This window comes from Sitophilus oryzae, unplaced genomic scaffold, assembly GCF_002938485.1.
Source record: "Sitophilus oryzae breed Bouriz unplaced genomic scaffold, Soryzae_2.0 scaffold_2008_pilon_pilon, whole genome shotgun sequence".
NCBI lineage: Eukaryota > Metazoa > Arthropoda > Insecta > Coleoptera > Curculionidae > Sitophilus > Sitophilus oryzae.
This window is the reverse complement of record NW_022146734.1, coordinates 3,145,764-3,169,539: the sequence shown is the minus strand read 5'-3', so window position 1 is coordinate 3,169,539 and position 23,776 is coordinate 3,145,764. Positions and strand designations below refer to the sequence as shown.

At 32.0% G+C, this 23,776-nt stretch overlaps 1 protein-coding gene across 3 annotated transcripts in view; it reads left to right on the top strand.

Moving 5' to 3' along the window:
- The window catches only part of LOC115884005 (inactive ubiquitin carboxyl-terminal hydrolase 53), a 138,545-nt gene extending 115,279 nt beyond the window's left edge, over window positions 1–23,266 (top strand). For all 3 annotated transcript variants that reach the window (XM_030902436.1, XM_030902439.1, XM_030902438.1), the window contains 4 exons: window positions 13,157–13,280; window positions 15,334–15,509; window positions 18,233–18,364; window positions 18,429–23,266. In XM_030902436.1, the coding sequence (XP_030758296.1) occupies window positions 13,157–13,280; window positions 15,334–15,509; window positions 18,233–18,364; window positions 18,429–23,033 (5,037 nt within the window). In that variant the 3' untranslated portion in view covers window positions 23,034–23,266. The remainder of the gene's footprint in view (window positions 1–13,156; window positions 13,281–15,333; window positions 15,510–18,232; window positions 18,365–18,428) is intronic.
- The last annotated feature ends 510 nt before the right edge of the window (window positions 23,267–23,776 follow it).

Sequence of the window (23,776 nt, the reverse complement as noted above, 5' to 3'; positions counted from 1 at the left end):
AAAACGCACGATTTTCAATATCTTCTTTTGCGAAAAAAACTCATAGACGTGTTCCTGGGGTCGAAAACCACTAAAAATTTAGGAACATTTTAAAAATATAAAAAATGTTCATTTTTTAATTCTGCAACTAAACGAAAAATAATATACAGGGTGTCGCATTTAAGAAAAATAGGAATATAGTATTTTAAATATTGCGATTTTGGCGCAAAATATAGCTAAGTAGTAATAAAGTTATATTCACTCCAGTTTTTAAGTATATTATTAAGTAAGTAAATAAGAAATAAAATGACAACACCGCATAATGCATAATTTTCTACTGAATCCAATTACCTATGTAGAGAAAAATGGTGGGTGCAATTTAAAAAAAATTAAAACTTTATCATAACTTTATTTCGGGACACCCTGTATAAAACAGAATATTTTTAGCATATGCACCATTGTAAACTATGCAACATCTGTATAAAAAATTTTTTCATGACTTCCTCGCACTAATAGGCCACCCTGTATATTTTTTAGTAAGGAATATAAATAAGTACTGTCTCAACGAATAAAAGAACTCTCTCTTCTTTGATTATGACCTAAAACTGATCAGAAAAAATTTAATTATAGAATACGAATTTTGTTACATAGTAATAACCCGTTACAGGGCCTACTTTTCGATTTTTTTCTATGGTACTGTCTGTCAAAGTACTATATTTCTTCATTTATTTTAGATAAACCAATTAAACACGATTTTTCTTCACAACAACAAGTTGAAAAACGATAAGATATTGAGGAACAGGTATGAAAATTCTTCGAAAGTGTTAGAACAAATATTTGGGCATGGTACCAAGGTGTACAAATAGTGTTATCTTTGTTTTTAAGGAAATAAGTTGGTATTCTTATCGAAAAAAGTACTTAATATTTATCAACTCAACTTATTCTATCATATTTAAGTGGGCTCTTCCTTATAAGCAAAGGTATTATGTTTTTGTAATTGTTCGCATCCTTAATCTAACGGTTTAATTGTTCTTCCTGTTTTAACTTGAGATTATAGTAGTATAATCTAGTGTAATTTGACTCTGTAAAGAACCAGATTTTCGAATTATTGTTTTCGAACAAAATTGTGTTAGAAAATAGCTCCTGCACATTTCATTCTAAAGGAAAATGTATACAGGGTGGCGCCTCTCATACGCCACGGAAGTTCCAAGGAGAACGACAGTTTGTATTGAAATGAAATTTTGTGAGCATATGTAGGTTAATTCAGAGCACTTTCTAAAAATATAGAGAGTTCTACAGGGTGTCTCCAAAAAAGTTACATATCAAAGTGTTTTTTGTAATGGAACACCCTATATATTAATTGATTTTCGGATTCTAGGAGAAAAATAAAGGTGAGTTTTATAAGCAAAGTATATGACTAAAATGTAAGGTTTTTGACATATTTAACATTTTCTAGAAATAAAGAACAATTTTTAAATTACAATAAAAGCTACCTAAATTGAAATTTACCCGGTATAGCCTAATATGTAGTTAAATTAACTATTGTATTTTAAATCAAATTAAAACTTGATCCAAAAAGTTATACAGGGTGAGACAAAATTAATATTGAACACTTGTCACCTATAAAAGCATGTTACTCTTTTATTTTAAAGGGAACACCCAGTATATTATTACGATATTCAATGGAGAATTCATGTCTCTTCAAAATACTATTAAGGTTGCCTACCCCTCAAACAAAGATTTTCCTAAATATTTTCATTTACATGATTTGATCTGAGTCGATCTTTATTATTTGATAAAATCCAGGTGGCTGTGGTATGTCTGACGTTACTTCAACATAGTTGTCTAATAGACAACATAGTGTCTAAATAATTGTCTAGTTAGTTATCCTACATCAGAAAGAATTGATATGATTCTATTAGTTGGGGAATGCAGTGTGCATTCACCAATTAATAGAATACTTAATTGCTCCTGATTTTATCTAGTCTGGTTTTTTTATGGGGATATGTTAAAGACAGTGTTTACAAAACTCGACCAACTAGTGTCGAAAACATGAGAGAAATTATTGTAGCTGCTTTTCGAGGTAAAAGTCCTTTGTAAAAGCCCTTTAAAATTAAAAGATCCTTTTGAAAAGACAATCATTTTATGCAGTTAACAGGAAAGGAAGCATTTTGAGCATTTGATTTCATCTAGCTAATTTTTGTCGCATAATTGTAGGTTTATATCTAGTTTTAATTCTGTAATAATTAAAATATGTTTTAAACGTGTATCTTTTTATTACCGTTAAGTATTTTACTCTACAATCTTTAATTTTTGTTAAATTAACAAAAGGTATATCACACAGCCACCTAGATTTTTTTCAAATAATAAAGATTTACTGACGCAAAATCATAAAAATTATAATATCTCGGAAAATCTTTGTCTGAGGGGTAGGCAACAAGCACTGTTACGCCAAAGCACAAAAGTACGAAAATATATTATTAAACTGACATAAAGTGTAAAATTCAACGAACGTAACCATAGTTGCTCGATATATAATTACTTAGAAGGTATTACTTTTAAATATTTTTATATAATTTGCAACGATCGAAACTGCTTAAACAAATATTTGTGACGTTCTAAAAAATAGCAAGTTCTATACGGAGTAAAAATGACTTTTTGTGCCTCGCCTCGTTACAAAAATTGTAATTTTTACTCCTAATAAAGCAATATACTATTAAATACAAAAGTACTTCTTTAGGGAGAAAATCAAATATTTTTCTAAAGCATAAAAAACCCTTTGTTGTTAGTACTTTTGGTTTAAATGAAAAGAATACTCTAATATTTTATAATTAGTAATTAGAAAGTAAAAGATCAATATCTTGCTAAATAAAAGTACATGTTTTCTAGTGGAAAAAGTACTTCAATTAGTTTAGATACGACCAATAAGTAATTTTAGATCCTGGGTGTTTAGAGTAGAAAAAAATGGCCATAGTATTTTTGGAAATAAATTACTACACCTACCTCACCTTAATTCCTAAAGAAAAAAGTATTCTAGAACCTATTTCTAGGTACTCCAATTTAATACATGAAGAAAAAAGAATTAATGAAGTGTTTTTTAGTAAAACGAAAATATTTCAAACCATTTTGCCATTTTTTTTTTTGCTTCTTTTAACCACGTAAACTAAGTACTTTTATTTATTGGGTGTTTAGTACCTCAGCTTTTTTTTTTATCAGGGTACATTTTTTCTAGGTGCAAAAGATCTCCATTGCTTTTAGACCAAACAAAAAAAAGCTTTTATTTAGTAGTCTTTTTACAAAGAGGAAAAGTACTTGACATGCGTTTAGACGCGCCAAAAAGTACTTCTGACCACTAAAATACTTTTTACTAGAAAAAAGTACATCATTATTTTAAGTACTTTATTTCTATCTAAAATTGTACTCCAATGCAACCAACAATGTACTCTAAAAAATTAATTAATGAAGTTTTTTTTCCTAGAAAGCAAAAATTTCAATACTTTACCAAAGACCAAAAGTACTCAAATACTTTTTTCTAAGCGAAAAAAGCACTTCAATACATTTCAACATGGCAAATAAAGTACATTTAAATAATTGAGTACTTTTTTACTAGAAAAAAAAATTCTACAGTATTTTTATTTTTATCTACTGTCCCAGAGCCTTTTTTCCGTAAAAAAGAAAACAAATACTTTTAAACCTGACAAAAACACTTTTAATTAATAAAATACTTTTTTATTATAAAATAAGTTACTAATAACTATATGTAGGTACTAATCAGTTACTTTTACACACACGCTTAATTACTGGGGTATTTTTCCATAGGAGAAAAAAATACTCCAAATACATTTTAGTTGACAAAAAGTACTTTTAATACCAGAATCAGTTTTAGCTAGAAAAAATTACTACATTTTTTCTTTTTCTTAAGAAAAAAAGTACTTTTCTTGGTTCTACCTTGTATATATTATATGGTACGGAATATTGTGGTTAATATGATCCTATTTTTATGGTACTATTCTAGATTTGTCGTTGATCACCTTCGGAATTATCGAAACATTTTGCAAATGCATATATACCGTGATTCGAGCATAAAATTATCGGGTACCGCGCTTGAGAGAAACCAGACTAATTACTATAGCCAGTACGGTACTATACATACATTTATAAGACAAGCGTGACTGAATATCTAAGATAAATTCAGAATGATTTTGCAATCCCTAGACGTATATGGCCGCAATGAACTCGACGCAAGATGGAGTCTGTTTCTTTGTCCTTTTAAAGTTCCATTTACACACTTAAAACTAGCGTATTGAATGCTACGAAAGTATTTTAGTGTTATAAGAAAAAGTATTTTGAGTACTTTTTTCTTTGGAAAAAGTACTTAACAATAGTTTTTGTGGAAAAATCGGAGTATTACACACTTAAAATTAGCATATATTTAATAATACGAAAGTATTTTAGCATTATAAGAAAAAAGTATTTTGAGTACTTTTTTTCTTTGGAAAAAGTACTTAACAATATTGTTAAAAAAATGTAACTGTTTTTTTTGAGTCGAGATTGTGTGGTCAGTGCGTATAGAAATTCCTGAATATTATTTAATCTCAGATCTTCTAATGCATTCCGATCTGATGAAGAAAGGGAAATGACTCACAAAAGAAGCATCCCAAGACCCTACAAGGTTTTAAACAACATTCCTTACGATTTTAATATGAATGAAGATATACTTTTTCTTGTATGGTTTCTGTTTATGAAAGAAATATTTTACTATTAGAAGAAAGTTTTTTTAATTAATATTTTAATTGGGTTAGTGATAATTATAATTATTCCAATTTGTGATTTTACAGATTATAACTTAGAGAAAAAAAGGTAACAATTTGAAAAACAGCAATCGGTAATATATTTTAGGTAGAGATAGATTTTTTGCCACCCTGTGTATTCTAAAATTACTTGTCAATAACCAATGGTCTCTTAGGTAATCCATAAATCTCTGAAGAATTCTGGGAAGAACTCATTCTACCACACACAGTAAAATGACTACAAGAGCTTAAGACATTTCTTCGAAACCATTTTGAGTCACTTTTCTTCAAAGTACTTCGGAAATACCTTTTAGTATAATAAAAAATGCCGTCGCGGGTCGTTTCAATATAAACCTACAACTTTCAATGTTACAATGCGTTTTATGAATCAAACATTAAATAGCGCATAGGATATTTTCTCAAACTTCATTGTAGCTGACCTTTAGCTGCTGTTTTTTTCTTAAGACAAAAGAGATATCAATGTAATTGGTTCTCGCGTGGACTGTATTCTGTTTACTGCATACTTTTATTATTAAATTAACGGTTAGTAGGTAGTCCACAGGATAGGGTATAACTAATTATAACAATTAGATAGTACTTTTTTGTGTAAGAGTATTCTCAATTGCTACTTTGATGTTATCGCTCTGTATGTGTGGCATTTCAAAACATCAAAACTATGGATGTACAGTAGGGTGATTCAAAAAAATTAAAATTTTTTTTTGTTCTTGTAAACAAGCTCAAAAGTTTCAATTTGACGTAAAAAGATACCACTTAAAATTTGAGCCCTTAATATTAATATTAAGACTGCCCACATCACGTTTTTCTATTTTCCATAAGAATACCATGGAAAAATTTTGTTTTACCCCTTATGAATTTTATTGCTAGCCTGTCGTGTTATTTTGAAAGAGAATTGAACGTTATTATTATATATAATAAAATATATATATTAAGAGTTATTTGAGGCTAAAGTTCAATTCATCGCAAACTTTAAGGTTTTTGATGATGCATTACAGCAAATTTGATGGTTTTATTGGAACAAATCACCCAAAAATCCATGGTTATCTTAAATTTAGACAATAACTGTTAATAATTTTCGATAGTCGTCCAAAGATAAATCGAATAGTTTGAAAATTTATTATAATTTTTTTAAAACAAGAATCACGTTAAATTGTTTTTCTGTTCATCCAATAGTCTGTTTTAAAAGGCATTGTAACATTATGACGGCGGTCTGTTCAACATAAAAAGACTCAGGGCAAAAACACGTACATAATTTATCACAGAACTTCAATACGCTGACGACTGCGCTCTAGTTGCAAACACGGTACAACAATTACAAGAAATGTTGAACACATATACCTGGGCATACGAGGCTTTGGGCCTTAAGCTGAACATCGGCAAAACTAAAATCATGTGCACTCCCCCGGAAGATCACAACAATGCTATAAAAATCGGAGAAGAACTATTCGAATGTGGCGGAATTCAATTACCTTGGCAGTTTGATTTCGGAAAAGGCCAATATTGACTCTGAAATTCAGCACAGGATTAGTAGCGCCTCAAGAGCATTCTGGAAATTAAAAGACAGGGTTTTCTACAATCATGACTTGAGTACAAAAACAAAACTTGCAGTATACCGAGCAATTATAATCCCCACCATGATATATGGGAGCGAAACCTGGGTGCCTTACCGCCGACACATGAACGCATTGAACAAGTTGCAACAGAGACACCTTAGACAACTCTTAAGAGTCCGGTGGTTCCATCATGTCTCAAACGTATCGGTCCTTGAAAAATCTAACTGCGAGAGTATTGAAGTCATGGTCACAAAATCCCGCTTAAGATGGGCTGGTCACGTATGCAGAATGCAAGAAAACCGCATACCAAAATCTCTGCTTTACGGTGAGCTTGTGGACGGTAAGAGGAGGCCGGGTGGACAACTGAAAAGATACAAGGACATTTTCCACGAAAATTTAAAGGGAATTAACATGCAGAATGAGTGGGAAAAAGCAGCTCACAATAGAACTCAATGGAGAAGGGTTGTAAACTCAGTTAACAGCGGCAACCAAAAAGTAAAGAGGCAACAAAGCAATGAGATTTTTGAATGTCCGGAGTGCGGTAGGCAGATAACATCACGTATCGGGCTTTTCAGTCACAGAAAAGCTCATGAAAGAAAACGCCTTGCGTGACCATTTTCTTTATGTGTGTCGAATACTCGTCAGCGAGTAACGGCTGTATGTATGTATGTAACTATATGAGTCACTTGTGGACTTGTGGTACTTAAATGGGGAATTACCTGTTATCTCTTTATTTCATTCCAATGTTTCCGTAGATATAAAAAGAAAAATGATTGAGAAAATTGATTCTCGACCAGCTTCTACAACAATATTTTTCTAATATAAGTACCGTATGATCGAATAAAAACGGCGTCAGCGATGGCTATGAAATGAAGATCGCTGTCATTTTATATGTAAAATTATGTGAGAAATATCATCGATCGTCATTTCCAAGCCAACTGGACGCCATTTTTTTTCGATCATACGGTATTTCAAATGACTGAAGAAAATTTTTTGCCTTTAGATTAATCAAAAACGAGATAAACTATGATTTCCAAGCCAATTGGTGCTAAAAATGATCTCAAAGAGTTTCACTTCGCTCATTATTGCAAAAAATTATTAACAAAATTATTGTCTGAGAAACTAAATTTAAGATAAACATGAATTTTTTGGGTAATTTGTTCCAATGAAACCATCTTTACTGTAATGCATCAAAAACCTTAAAATTTGCGATGAATTGAACTTTGGCCTCAAATAACTCAAACTTTTAGGTTTCTCGAAAAATCATAAGAGACCTTTTTGATAGAACGTTCAATTCTCTACAAAAATAAAAAGTAAAAGCGGTATCTTTTTTTATGACACATGACAGGCTAGCAATAAAATTCATAAGGTGCAGAACAAAATTTTTCCATTGTATTCTTATGGAAAATAGAAAAACGTGATGAGGTCAGTCTTAATATTAATATTAGGGGCTCAAATTTTAAGTGGTATCTTTTTACGTCAAATTGAAACTTTTGAGCCCGTTTGCAAGAACAAATTTATTTTTTATTTTTTTGAATCACCCTAATGTACAGGGTGTTCGACAACTCTATCAGTTTCAATTTCAAGCTGTTTTCTTTTGAACATTATTATAAGGACATACTTAATGTTATAGTCTTGAAGAGCTAAAAAAGTCGTTTGTCACGCGATATTAACAAAGTAAACATTGACTTGAACGTCCTGTTGTATTTCTATGGCACATAGTTGTAGTTTTTCGTAGAAAATAACCTTGAAAATAGCGATTTCTCTACAAACTTACGGAGTATTACTACTCGAGTCAAAGCAGTAAACACAAAAGAAGCTTGAAACCCGTTATAAAGCTGAGAGCGGGGCCTTTATTAGATGAAGTCACGACCAGGGACTTGATTATGTCATTTTTCAATCTCGGAGACCACAGCTTGTTAAAAGTTTCATATTATATATAAATATATTTATTAATCTTGATAGTACTTATAATACAGGGTGCTGCAACAGTGGGTCGGGCCATACCCAAAATATACAGGGTTGTTCACCACATACGACACGGAGTATTGTAGTTAAACGATGAGATTTTTACAAATTATAAGTTTTAAGTTCCATGAAGGACCATTAGAGCTACAATTTAAAAATATTTTTACAAGATACAGAGTGTCCCAAATAAATAAAAAATATCAAAGTTGTATTTTTTTTAATGGAACACCCTCTATATTATTACATTTTTAGTTTCTACGATTAAAATAAAAGTAAATTTGATCACACCTTACCGTTTTTGATATATTTTCAATTTTGTGAAATTGCAGTAAAAATTTTAAGGCTTCATTTCTCCAAGGGTATCAAAGTTTTTAATACTAAATATTTACTGAAGTTTATTTATTGATCAGTTATTGTGTTGCAATAATAAAAATAATACTACCTTATACAGAGTGTCTAAAAAATTACTTTAAATAATTATTAGCTTTAAACGGCAATAACTTGTTTAATCTAAATGGAATACCCTGTTTATTTTATGAGAATCAGATGCACAATTTAATTGTCTATCAAATTGTATTATACCATTTTTTACCTATCTCTTCAAGTTTTCGTAGAAAACGCATTTTCTTGTAATTTAGAATTTATTTATCAATATACCCATGGAATACTGACATTTTAGATCATTTTTAAAGATGTACGACATTTTTAAAGAGTACAGATACTAATATTGTCGATATAATTCGTTTATTTCATTAAAAAATAAAAAAAAAACTGTTTAAATATTTGTTAACGAGGACCAATTAATATGATTCCAGTATTCAAACTACATTAACTGACTGTTTGCGTTGATTAATAATAATTGCCCCAAATACTAAAAAACTGAGTTTTGTATGTGTATTAGACAGCGTGGTAAAAAATAACACCTTAGAAATGATATTTCATTTTTTAATAATTGCTTACATATTTATAACAACAAAGACGTTCATTTTCATAACTTATTATTATATTGATTTCTGATTCAAATCCACATTTATTTAGAATAATTTATTAACGAACACAATTAAGTATGTAATTAATTAGTATTTGGGCGGAAATAATGGTATTATATTTAATTAATGGTATACTCTTTTATACAGATTTAAATAGTTTTCTTTTTGCATACAAATGGGCTAGTTGTTATATTACTAGCCTGTACATTTTGTACATTTGGTGCTTTTAAAACAACCCAAAATGTCAATATTCCATGGGTATATTAATAAATGAGGTCTAAATTATAAGAAAATGTATTTTCTACGAAAACTTGAAGGGATAGGTCAAAAATGGTATAATACAATTTGATAGACAATTAAATTGTGCATCTGATTGTCCTAAAATATTTTGGGCGTTCCATTTAAATTAAAGAAGTTATTAGCGTTTAAAGCTAGAAATTATTTAAAATAATTTTTAGACACTCTGTATGAGGTAGTATTATTTTTATTATTGCAACACAATCAATAAATAAACTTCAGTAAATATGTAGTATTAAAAACTTTGATACCCTTGGAGAAATGAAGCTATAAAATTTTTACTGCAATTTCACAAAATTGAAAATATTTCAAAAACGGTAAGTTTTAAAAAAAAATTAACAAATTTACCTTTATTTTAATAGTAGAAACTAAAAATGTAATAATATACATGGTGTTCCATTTAAAAAAATACAACTTTGATATTTTTTATTTACTTGGGACACTCTGTATATTGTAAAAATATTTTTAAATTGTAGCTCTAATAGTCCTTCAACGAACCCAAAACTTACAATTTGTAAAAATCTAATCGTTTAGCTACAATACTCCTTGTCGTATGTGGTGAACAACCCTGTATACTAAGAAAAAGATTTTAATTTCTACAGGGTGGTTCAAAAAAGTGTAAATGGATTCGGATTTTTTTCTTTTTTTCTTTTGTTCTTTAAACAGAACACCTTGTATGTTTTTGCAAAAAAAACAAAAGTCCAAAACAAAAGACCAAACCATTTTTTTTAATTTTAACATTAAGTTTTTTTTCACCATGGGCCACCACTTTGTGAGAATGAACAAACTTTATAACTTAGATAAACATATATTTCAGCCTTTTTTAAAACATTTTTTATAACTATAAGTTGTGTCTTGAAATCAAAACTATGCCAGATACTTACTATAGTTGGTTTGTATTTATTATATTATACAAATATGGCAATTTTAAATAATACAGGGTGTTTAAAATTCCATGCCAAACTTTCCAAATTATAAAACATCTTTTCTTCATGTTTTTAGAGAGATTAGAAATGAGCATTTATTATAAATATAGTATTTTAAAATTTTTAACGGTTTCACAGATATTTGCGGTATTATTACATTATGTCTCTTTCAATGGTAAAATTCCAGATAAAGTTCATTAGGTGGATTTGATAAAAATTTACTATTGAAAGAGCCATATGTAATATAGTAATATAATACCGCGAATAATTGCAAAACCGTCAAAATTTTGAAATACATTAAATTTAACAATTATTCGTTCTTTAATTCTGCATCTAACAATAAAAATTATATACTGACTGTTCCGTTTAAAAAAAACAAGTACAATTATTTTATATTTTATAAAGTTTGGCATGGAATTTTGTCCACTCTGTATGATTTGATATAACGATATTTATAGCTAAGTAAGTACAGATCTTCTATAGTAAATACATAGTATAGTTTTGATTCTGCCGAGGATTCTAAGGTATTTCTTGTAATTTTAATTTTAATACATGTTTTAAAAATGCTGAAAAATGTATCTTTTATTTATTTATTCATATCTCTCGAATTATCAAAACAAATTGAATAATACTTTAGGATTATGTAAAGTGGTCAGAAAGGAAGCAAAAATGCAATAATATACAGGGTCTTCCATTTAAAAAAAAATATCCCAATTCTCATACTTTTTTGTGCCTCCCTGTAGAAGTTAAAATATTTTTTTGAAACTTTTTGTTTGCACTTAAATAAAATTTATCAGTTTTTTAATATAGGAGCTACAGATGCCCGACGCACTGTTGCAGGGCTATGTACTCAGCGTATGACCGAAAAAAAAACGGCGTCCGGTTGGCTTGGAAATGTCATCGGATTATATTCATTTCCAAGTCAACTGGACACCGTTTTTCGATCATACGGTATATGCTATCTAAAAAAGCTTCAAACCATAGCAAAAAAAATAAACAGATACAAATAAAAATTGCGTTTTTTTCGTGACGATTAATTTGAGAGACAAAAGCTCTTGAACTTGTCAGTAATAAAAAAAACACAGAACGACAGTGGTGAGGTTCAATATACCAAGCGTGAAATTAAAATTATGAAAACTACAAGTCAGCGTTTCAGCACCTTCTTTTTATTATCTTCTTATCGTGTTTTAACTCTTTTTCTTCCTGCTTTCCAGTGGAGAAGATTTCATTTGATGTGGGAAAACCAATTGGAAAGAACCATCAAATATACAGCGTGTACCAGACATTATTATATTAAACCCTATACAGGGTGGCGCTCAATCTTTTGACTGAACAATTTGAATCTTAATGAAAAAAAAGGTGCATTTTTAGCATAGATTTTTATATAATGTTTTCAAAAAAAGTTACACATCGAAGGTGCGCTTTTTGTAATGGAACTTTCTATACGGGGTGATTCTTAAGTGCAAATATTTTTAGAGGTAGTATATTTCGACCCCAGAAACACGTCTATGAATTTTTTTTCGCGAAAAAAAAAATTATAATAAAAATAAAGTAATGTTTTTTGAAAAAAATTTGGATTTCTTTTTTAGTTTTTAGGTAGAAAACATAATTTCTTGATAATATGGCAACATAGGTAGTAGATTAAATTTACAAGAAAAAAAAAACAGAAAAGATCCAGTGGTTCTCGAAATTTAAGCAAAAAATCATTTTTTAATGATTTTTAAGAAACTCCGTTAATTTGGACCTATTTGTAAAACGGTAAAGAGAAAATGTGTTTCTTTTATCGAAATCTATACAAGCCCTGAGAATATTTCCACTTATTTAAGACCCACCCTGTATATTAATTGATTTTCGGAAATAAAGATAATTTTTATTGGAGAAGCATAATATGACTAAAATATAAGGTTGTTGAAATTTTAACATTAAACGTTTTCTAAAAATAGAGAATAAATTTTAAATTCCATTTTAAAAGCTACCTAAATTGGAATTTGCCCGGTATCGCCTAATGCGAAGTTAAAATAACCATCATACTTTAAAATAAATTAAAATTTTACCCAAACGTTAAGATATACAGGGTGATTATTTGAACATTGGACACTGTATATTTTTTCAATATAATCACAGACAGGACTGCAACAAGTCAGTTTGAAAAAGACTTAAAAATCTTAAGTCAATATCAACATAAAGTTTTAAGTTATTTATCTTAATCTTTGACTTAAACGATTCTTTCAAGTCAAGTCATTTTCGTAAGTAATATAATGTAATTTAAGTCCTTTTTATGACTTAATCTTATATTTTTGACTTAAATTATGATGATTTGTGAGTTAAGTCGATAAAATGACTTATATCAAAATAATTACCGTCAAGTCAAGACAGCCAAAGTTCACTTTAAGGGCCTATTTTTTAATGTTAGTATAAATTTTCTTGTATTACTGATTGGGTCGATTTCCTTATTAACTACATTATTAATTTATTATACGTACAAATGAGACTAAAACATTAAAAAGTGGTGATACTTTTTGATCACTACGTAATATGTCGTAGAATGATGATGTCACTAAAGTGATTTAAACTCAAAACAGCCTGCAGGTCTAGTCACAGAATATTTTGTTAATTTAATATATTTTTTGTTCCAGGAGCTTTTTTCTCAACTCCAGTTCAGCCCTGAGACAGCCCTGCCTCCAGATGCCCTTCGTAGGGCTCTGGCCGAATCTTTCTTCGATCAACAACGATTTCAACTGGGATTTATGGACGATGCCGGTAAATATCATCAAAATAACCCTTTTTAAAATACTTTTCTCTGCAAACTTCAGTAAAAGTAATAGTTTAATACCTATTTAAAAGTAATTGGCTTATATTTTTTCCATAGCAACTGTTAAAATAGTTGGTTGTGTAGCGTGCGGTAGATCTCGGCAAAAAATGAGTATTCTACTACTGATAGTTGTATAAAGGTAGTAAATCTAGATGGAAATTGTGGCAGAACTTAAATTAACAGTGACACTATCGCGATTTATAGAAAAAGACTCTAAAATAGTTGGTTGTATAGCGTGCGGTAGATCTCGGCAAAAATTGAGTGAAATAATGGAACAACTTTTCGCTAGTAAGTGACTATATAATATACATACGTGTAGTAACCCGATCATTTATGAAATTCACTTAAATTAACTAAATTATATATTTTTCTTGCATTTTAGCTTTTATTTATTACTTGTCAAAGATTAGATGTCAAAGAATTTAGATACGTTAATTTGACTTACCTGCTTCAGTAGCGTATCGGATGTTTGTGTTAATAAATACTTATTAACTTATCTATTTTTTTTAGAATTATATATTTTTATAACAATTTTAATAACTACCAACATTTATTCACAACGTAAAATAAAACAACAAATTATTGAGTCTACCCCACGTCTACCCTACATCATAGTTTTACATTTTTTAAATAAAATTAGAACGACACTGCTAAACTGGTATTTAAGTCGGCCATATTTGAGGCCCATCGCGGTGTACCTAAGATTTTTGATATGCTCCTTCCTTAGTCTTCTTATTCAAAGATAGAAACCAACGCCAACCCAGCACAATATTTTTTCTACTCGTAATAAATTCCTTGAAATAATAATTTATGAATATTTTTTAAAACGTAACTCGCTATGGAAAAAAATATTGTATTACAGTAAAGACTCGATAATCCGGATCAATTAAAGCACAGGTTAATCCGGATCAATAAAAAAAAAATCCGGATTATCGCGATTTGCATTTTTTATAGACATATATTTAAGAAAACGAATAAAATAAAACATTTTTATTAACAGAATCTTCAACAAATATAATTTAAGTAAGAATAAGTATATACTATAACAAAACTCGTTGTGAATAGAAACATACATCCTATAGATACCAAAGTATAAAATACATACTACATTATTTAAAATAATCAAAGATTTTACTTTGTTTTTTAAGTGCATTAACTGAAGAATGCTTAACTATAGCTTCCTCTTGTATATTTTTTAAGACAAGAATATCGTTAATACTAAGATCATTCTCTTCAGCCCTCTGCAATCCCAGTATAAAAAATTTTATTGCATCAACGTGCTTGATTTTTTTTTTGACTGGATATAGATTTCTTCATCGCTCGTCGGCGTCGTCTATAACTTCATGTTCGAGATCACTATCCTCTACGATATTTTCAGAGTTTTCAACCCATTGATTCATTTCAGCATTTGTATGAATCTCTCCATCAATTTGCGTCAACATGTTTAAAATGTCTTGGTAGCCATGTTTTACTTGCTGCAATTTCTTTTGCAACTGGCTAGGGGAATGAGATCATCAGGGTCATAATCTGGTAAATTTCCTGATAAAAGTTTTTCTAAAGAGGTCGTTCTAACTTTTTGCCATGAATTATGAAATAAACAAACTGCATCCATAAGATTAATTTGCTTAATGCATTTACCAATATCATTCCCGTCTTAAGTTGCGAAAGGATATGGGCTAAAAGACCTTTTCGGTAGTTTAGCTTTGTTAATCTGATCGCATTTTGATCCGGCCGTCAAATTATTACGATATAAATGAATTACCGCTTCGAGAAAACGCGTTAAAACAAGTTAGAACCACAAATTCGGATTACCGAATCAAACGAAATCCGGATTACAAGGTACATAATGCAAGTGCGCAGCCGATCCGGACTAGCAAGGAATCCGAATTAACGCTCTTCGGATTATCGAGTCTTTACTGTATACACGACCATAAAATTGCATTATCGTCTTGTATAAAAAATAACTAAAATAACTATTTCTAATTTTATTTTATATTACAGCCGAATGTTTCGAAAATATGCTTTTACGAATCCACCAACATGTGGCTCATGGACAAGCTGAAGACGCCTGTGCAGCGCCGCATTGCGTGCCTCATCAGAAGTTCGCTATGACTTTGGTAGAGCAAGCTGTTTGTGGCAATTGTGGGGCCACATCAGAGCCCCTGAGTTACACGCAGGTAATTTTAAGTCTGTATTATAGAGGTTATATTCCACGTCAGGATTAGTAACATGTGTATAAGCTTAGAAATAGCTGTTAGTATATGGCCGAGAAGATTTTTACCACTTTTCGTCTCGGTAGCTCGCGTGTCATTGAATTTTCGGCCTTGAATTTTTACTCCCAGCCCGAGTAAGGAAGTTTCACTTCAAAAATATACAGGGCGTTTCAAAAAACATGTGCCATCTCTCGAGGGGAGATTCCTCACGTAAAAATAAGACTTATTTTTCATATCAACATAGGTCCGATTCTGCTTTGTTTCGTAGCTACAGGGTGTCAAAGTCTTAATAATCTTTCGATTTATTATAATTTTCCTCCAAATACTTTTAGTGATTCGAATAAAAAAAATAAAATTGTAAATGTTACTATAAGTGTTATATATTTTAATGCTAAAAAAGTGTCAATAAATTTATCAGGGACGTGCATATGGGTTATCACTGGAATATTTTTCAAAAAAAAACATGTGCGCCACTGACTTTTTTTCTTTTGATATGAAAATTGTGTAGGCCGTTTAATGTCAATTAAAAGTTATCTCTTGATATTTTGTACAATTCAGCCTCCTTGATGAGATAAACGCAATTTTATTAATGACAATCAATAAAATTAAAATAAAAATAAAATTAATAAATTATATATTTCACCTGATTTATTATTAAATATTATTACTATTAGTTATTATTACTATTAGTCCAACATACAGCAGTTTCAAATAAAAAAATTATGGTATTTAAGATAATTACAAAAAAACTAATTTTAAAAAGTTTTAACATCCTGTAACTCTAAAACTATGCATTTCGATACCCATGTTTATAGGAACTTTTTTTCATATTTTTTGATGAGAAATCAATGGTTACTTATCTAAAACTTTCGCAAGTTAATGATATTAAAAATGTTTAAAGGTTGCTATTGACTTGGATCAAGGCAAATTAATAAAATTGCGTTTATCTCATCAAGGAGGCCGAAATCGACAAAATATTAAGAAACAACTTTTAATTGGCATTAAATTGCTTACACTATTTTGCTAACAAGAGAAAAAAAAGTCAATGGCGTACCTGCTTTTTTTAGAAAAATATTCCAGTTAACCCATATGCACTTCCCTGGTGAATATGTCGACACTTTTTTAGCTTTAAAATATGTCGAATTTATAGATACTTTTACCGTCAAAATTTCATTCGAACAGCTAAAAGTACTGGATGGCACATGTTTTTTGAGACACCCTGTATAAACAATGGCAATTCGAAATTCTTTTAGTTTCAATAGAAACTCTAGTTAAAACTAGGGTCACTGTCATTAACTATGATTTTTCAAAGTTTTCCTTAATGAATTATTCCTGGTGTTTGGTTTGAAATAACAAATAAAATGTGAAAATTAATATTCTACAGGGTTTATATCGAAGAATGCGCATATAGTATGGTAATTGAAAGGCGAGGTTGATTATTATTACATAATCGTACGGTCGAACGGTGTTTACATAGCTTTATGGTAATAAATATATAAATGGTAAATGGTATGAAAAAATTGTTGGAAATTAAATAAACGCCTTTGTAGGTAACCGTGATATAAAGCGACTAAAGAATAGTATGTCGATTGTTTTTCAAACTACAATATATGATTAGATATCAATTTAGAACCTTGGGGCTATATAATTTTCGTGATATTTGCATGCGAACACCTGATTTTGATTTCTTCCAGTGGAATTATAAATGTGAACAAGTGGAGGATTTTTTAAACGATTATTCTTTCTTATATTTAAGATTATACGAGAAAAAACTCAAACTTGCAGAATAGTTTCTATAATCTTACAGACAAGTATTAAATTCGTTAAATAAAGACATCATCAGCAGCATTATTATTTTCAGCTTATTCAACCATTTCCAATTATGGTGTAGTCTCCCTCACATATTTAGATACTCCCTTTAGATCTCTAGTAGAGATCCCGGGCTGTGTTGGGCAATAAGTGCTTACTTATTAAACTATTGTAGGTAAATTAAATTTAAGTAAACTGTTATAAATTTAAAGAAAGTCCATAGCCGAATGTCAATTTTGACAGTTTTTACAACCAGTCATCTTGATTGCCATTTTATTAAAAAATCGCTTTTTATGCAAAATCTGAACCAGATGGTTATAGGAAACCCTAATATAGTTTGAAAGAGCATTTAAATCTACTTCGACTTATTTTAAAAAATACAGAGTATTGCATTTGAAATAACGAACTTTTTATGTAAAATAGACATTTAAAATAGACCAGCAATTTTTATACCCCCTGTGTACATTTAAGGCAATCAAATTTTTTAGTAAATTTTAGTTTTCTGACTTAAAAATCAGCACAAGAATTAATTCTGAAAAGTAATGTAGAAGGTGTTGACAAACTTTTTTATTATAGCTTGCATATTTAAATTTCTTTAAATATATCAAAAACCAAACCTTTAAACATATTAAACCCTTATAATAAATGTCCTAGATTGTCCCTTATTTTATGTCCTGGTATCCAAAAATGATATAAAATGCTCCGTAAGAAAAAATATAACTTTGGTATGGATCTTAGTTCTGACACACAATGTACATTTAAAAAAAAATTAAATTGTGCACATTGTCTTCCCACATAAATCCTTAAAATATGTTGTTTCTACATCTTTCTTTTTTTTACATTTAAAAATATCTAAAGATATATTTTATTTTTTCTAGATGGTTCACTATGTTTCGACTTCGACTTTAGTCTACCAAGTACGAACGAATTCTGGACGCCAAGGCCCTCTGGATACTTTCGGAAAGCTGCTACAAAAAGCTGGAAGTATGGGTGACATCAGGCAATGTCCCGTAAGTTTTAGAATCCAATGTTTTAATATATTCCCAACTAAACAGTGTATTATTTCATTTTCAGAGCGCCTGTGGTTCAGTGATACAAATAGGACGAACCCTAATGAATCATCCCGAAATAGTTTCAGTCGGTTTGGTCTGGAACTCTGAACGTCCCACTCTAGAGCACATCATGGAAGTATTTGCATCCATAGGAACGAATTTGAGGCTTGGAGATGTCTTCAATAGCGTGGTAGACTCCAGATGGGCAGAAAATTCCATCCACAACTTGGTTGGTGTTGTTACTTACTACGGAAAACATTACTCCACCTTCTTTTTCCATACAAAACTCAGAGTGTGGATCTATTTCGACGATGCAACTGTGAGGGAAGTGGGACCTCGTTGGGATCAAGTGGTCGAAAAATGCAGGAAAGGGCGATATCAGCCTTTATTGTTGCTGTATGCATCACCCGATGGGACTCCGGTAAACACTGACAACGCTCCAAAGCAAATAACGCCCTTTTACACGGACAAAACCAAGTCGAAACCGATGGTTAATCAACAACTACTCAGAAGATCGGTCACACCAAGTCCCGAAAAGCCCATAATAGGAAATACCAGACGTGCCATAACACCTAACCCCGAAAATTCGCCATTAAGTCAAAAGCCTCCTTTACCCAGGTCATATAACGAATACCAGAACCTTGCTGTTATCCAGAAGAACATTTATCCGCCCAGAGAAGTCCAAAATTTTGATCAAGTTGATGGTTGTTTGAATAAAAAAGAGCCAGATTACGTTATAAGGAAACCTCTAGAGTTTGTCAAGCCCCATGTTAACGTTCACAGGACTCTGAGTAATGGGTCTTCATCTGGAGTTGAAGGAATGCCAGATCATGTTAATTTACCGAGAAGACGTGATAGTGGGAACTGGAGCGGTGATAGAAACAGTGCCTCATCTGCTTCTTCAACCACCATGGAGAATCCTTACCTGTATTTAGTTGGAAAGGTTCCTCATGGAAGTGGTAGCGTTCCTGGAAGCCCTACAAGAATAAAAAGTGATTCTTCTAGCGGAAGTAGTGGAGTTTATGATGCTGGCTACGATTCTTATTCGTTATCATCAAACGACAGCTCAAGCATGAGCACTTTACAGCACTTAATGAAAATGGGGCATTTAGCAAAAATTCCTGAGGACTACAGCAACGTTATAGCTAACCAACCGTCTTTAAGCTGTGACGTGCTTTGTGATGAAGCTGACGAGTTACTGGTGAAGTCACGTCAACTCGAAGACGAGCATGATCTTGTTTTAGCGTTAGCTCTATGCAACGCTGCTGCTACTAAAGCTAGGGCTGCTATGAATGCTCCGTATAACAACCCTCAGACGTTGACTTTAGCTCGCATGAAGCATAATACTTGTATAATGCGTGCTAGAAGCTTACACAGACGAATGACGCAGACTCAGAACACAAACAAGGAAAATACTCCAGAAATCCGACATACTCGTGAAGGTAGTAGTGGAAGTGGTAGACATTCACGTCAGAACTCCAGAGATAAAGGTAGTCATTCCAGACAGAACAGCAGGGAGCTTCTGTTACAACAAGAAAAAGAAAAACCGAAAGTAACGAAAAATATCGAGATATATGCGACTCTACCCAAGAAAAAAGATGCCCTAAAAGCGAAGTTAAACGAAATAAGTATCGAAGATGCCGAGTACGTGATCTACGACAAGGCTCCCGAACGAGAATCCAGGTCTATATTCTCCAGATCGAAAAATAAAGACTCCAAGGTGAAAGAAAAACGTTCCAGAAGTGAGGATCGACACAAAATTAGCCGAAGCGACTTTTCAATAGCTCCAGAAATCATTACCGGCAAAGACACTTTGAAAAAAGCTAAAGACAACAAGGACAAGGAAGAAAAGAAGGATAAGGATGGTAAAACGAAGAAACAGCACAAAATCAGACGAAAACTCTTAATGGGAGGCTTGATCAAAAGAAAGAACAGAAGCATGCCGGATTTAACTGATGCAAATGTTGTAGAAACATCAGGAAGTAAGTCACCTCCCTGTGTTATCGCTGATGACAGTACTGTAGGCCTTAAGGGTACTACTGAAAATCAAAAAGTTATGACTGGGTATTTGTCTGAAGGTCATCTTGAGTTTGCTGGTTCTAACGCCAACCCAAATCTAGAAAGGAGTAAGTTGATGAGGAAAAGCTTCCACGGGAGTGCTGGAAAGATCTTGGCAGTTGCAAAAGTTCCTCCACCACCACCCCTACGCACTACTTCCCAGCTTAGCACGTCTAAGTTAAACTCTTCGGGAGAAGTAGCTGAAGAGACTCTGGATAATTCTTTCATGGGTCATTACCATAACCTGAATCCCTACAATAGGTCTTATGAGGAACAGGGATCCATGTCGCTGCCATATTACCATAACAACAATAGTTCCTACGATGACGATTCTTTTGGTTCTTCTTCACGAACTGTAGTGACTCAGGCCGATGTACATCACGAACAATCGCCTATGAGCAACAATAACGACAGTGGTGTAGATGAAGTTGACTGTATGCCATCACATCCAGTACCTTTACTGGAATTACCGCCTTATCCAAGTCCCATAGGATCAGTAATTCATTCCAGACAAGCCAGTGAAGATTTTCCTCCGCCTCCACCACCTCTAGACCTGTCTGCTTTGGAGGAATATCTCCCAAAACCAACTCTAATAGAAGAAGAGGCTTCTCCAGAGCCCAATAGTTTACTTGCGCAGCTTCAGAATAAAAGGCAACAAATTCTGTCCCATGAAACTGAGGCGCAGAAGATCAAAACATGTCCGATTCAAACCAGCTCAGTAAGATCAAGTGGTGATACTTGGTTGAAGGAGTTGCAAGCTAAACAAGCAGCTCTTAGAATAAAGAAATCCGGAGCAGTTGATAATCAAATAGGTGTGGACGAAGTTAACACTCAAAAATACCTCCCAGGTGAGCAGAAAATAAATTCAGTAAAAGATCTCGCTTCAAAGTTTGAGATTACTGAACCTAGTAAACCTGTACCTCCAGTTAAGCCACAAGATAAACCTGTAACAGCTACTATAAATGGTTTAAAACCACGAGAAATAGATGGAAATGTTATTTGTCCAGAACAAATCGCCGAAGAACTACGTGAAGTCGAAATGCTATCTTCGGCAGTCAATAAGGTTATGAACGGAAATCAAGATACTTCTGAAGAGAATATCCGAAAAATCAAGGTTGGGAAAAAGAAAAGTGTATCTTTTTGTGATCAAGTCATCTTAGTTGCTACAGCAGAAGAGCAAGAGGATGACAGTTATATCCCTAACCCAATTTTAGAAAGAGTTTTGAGATCAGCAATGAATAAACCGGAAGCAGCTGCTATCAGGCAGGAAATATTGTCGTTAAGGGAACAAGATGGCGATGTTCAACTTGAGAAAACTCCACCTCAGAAACCACAGATGTCTGTACCACTGAACGACGTTGCACAACCCTTGTATATTAGAAGAAATTCTTTGGATAACTTACTAAATTCACAAAACACATCAGAGTCTTCAGAAACTTGTAAATATCCCACACAAAACGCGGGCTATAATACTCAGGTAGTACCTCAACCTAACCTAAATTCTGGTGACGTTCAGGTGATGCCTGATCAACAGTATTATGGCAATTATGGTACAAACGGTCCGGTAGTTCCACAAAACTATCAACCACCCCCTCCTCAAAGTACAAACGACATTAACAGTCAATATCAGTACAATTCCCATTCACAAATTCACAATAATCAAAGTCAGCAAGCCAATGGGTACTATTATGCGAGAGAGAATCAACAGCCTGCAGTAAATGGACAGTACGTGAGACAGAGTGACATACAACAGTACAAATCGTACCAGACACCCCATTATGGTCAAAATCATCAGGGTTACAACGGTCAACAGTATCAAGAACATGCTCCTCAACAAGGTCATTACGGTACTGTCCAGCAAAATGGACATTATCCTGAACAAAACACTCCTTACAGACAGTCGCCTTATCAGGTGGTCCCACCAAATGCGGCTGTCCATCCAGGGTACCGACAAATGCGTAGTACTCCAGATTATGGAAACCAGACTTATTCTACGTCGCCTAGAGTGCCTTATAATCAACCACAGATCAGGCAAAGTACGCCTAGTCCTATGGGGTACCCGTTCAATCATCCTCCTTCACCTGCACCATCCACAGTCAGTTCTAACTATAATTATCATCCAGCAATGTACAGAAACTCCCCGGTAAACAACAATAACAATTTGAACCAAGTTTACCAACGGGTACCGATGCCAAACGAATATACCCAAGGATATGGTTATGGCGAGACTCAATATTCTAGAAGTCCCCAGGAGGTTCATCAAAGAGTCCCGCCTCCTCATGGTGATGATCATGGGTTCCAGCAAGGAATGAAGTACCCGACATACCAACAGGTACCCAATCCAAAGCAACTGCTGAAGAAAACTGTGAGCTTTGAACCGGGTACTAAAGGTTGTGAATCTCCAACACCTAAAGCTATAGTGACACCGATTATAGTGAACAATTCGAACAACAGTGTCCCCACTGACAGGACGAAGTGTAACTTGTGTCGAAAAAAGAACGTGGCCGCATCGAATTTATACTGTATCGATTGTGAATTTTATATGTCCAGGTTTAAGCCTAGAAGCTAGCGATAATTTTTTTTTTCGAAAGTAATTTTGTACTTAATCAAAAGATTGTGATATTTTTTCGTAGATTTTTATATAAAATAATAAAGAGAATGTATATAGAAAGAAACAGATCTCAATTTGTAACGTAAGAGATTTTTGTACATATATTTTTTTAATGTTAGATTAAAGCTATGTTTATTGTTAAGAATGCCCTATGAGAGTATAAAATAAAGAATTAATATTAATACATTTTATTTATACGTTGTTTTATTTTCAAGCTTAATCTAAATCAAATATAAATGAATCGTTAAAAACCAGAGTGGTCTAAGTCAAAAAATGTAATTTTGAGAGATGTGGCTTCAAATTTAACGTTATAAGTGCTAAATGCTCACATAAGATATTAAGATTTTAACTTTGGTATTGTAACAAAATGGGACCAACTTAAATTTTCGCATAAAAGTAGATTGTATTTTTGTCAGTTTATTATGTATTTTTTATTTTTTTGACTTGGACCATTCTGGCTTTCAATTGACGAAGACTATTAGTGAGTGCATAATCTAAAATAAATATAAATAAATAAATGCCTTTATTGTCCAAAAATTTTTCAATTTGTAGACAAAGGTAAACTAAACAAACAAAGTAAACAAACAAGGTACACAAACAAACAAATAAAAGATAATACAAAACATTATACAAATAATATTGTCAGTCTTTAAAATAAACATTTATAAATGTTTACAATGTCAAAGAACAAAAAAATAAAA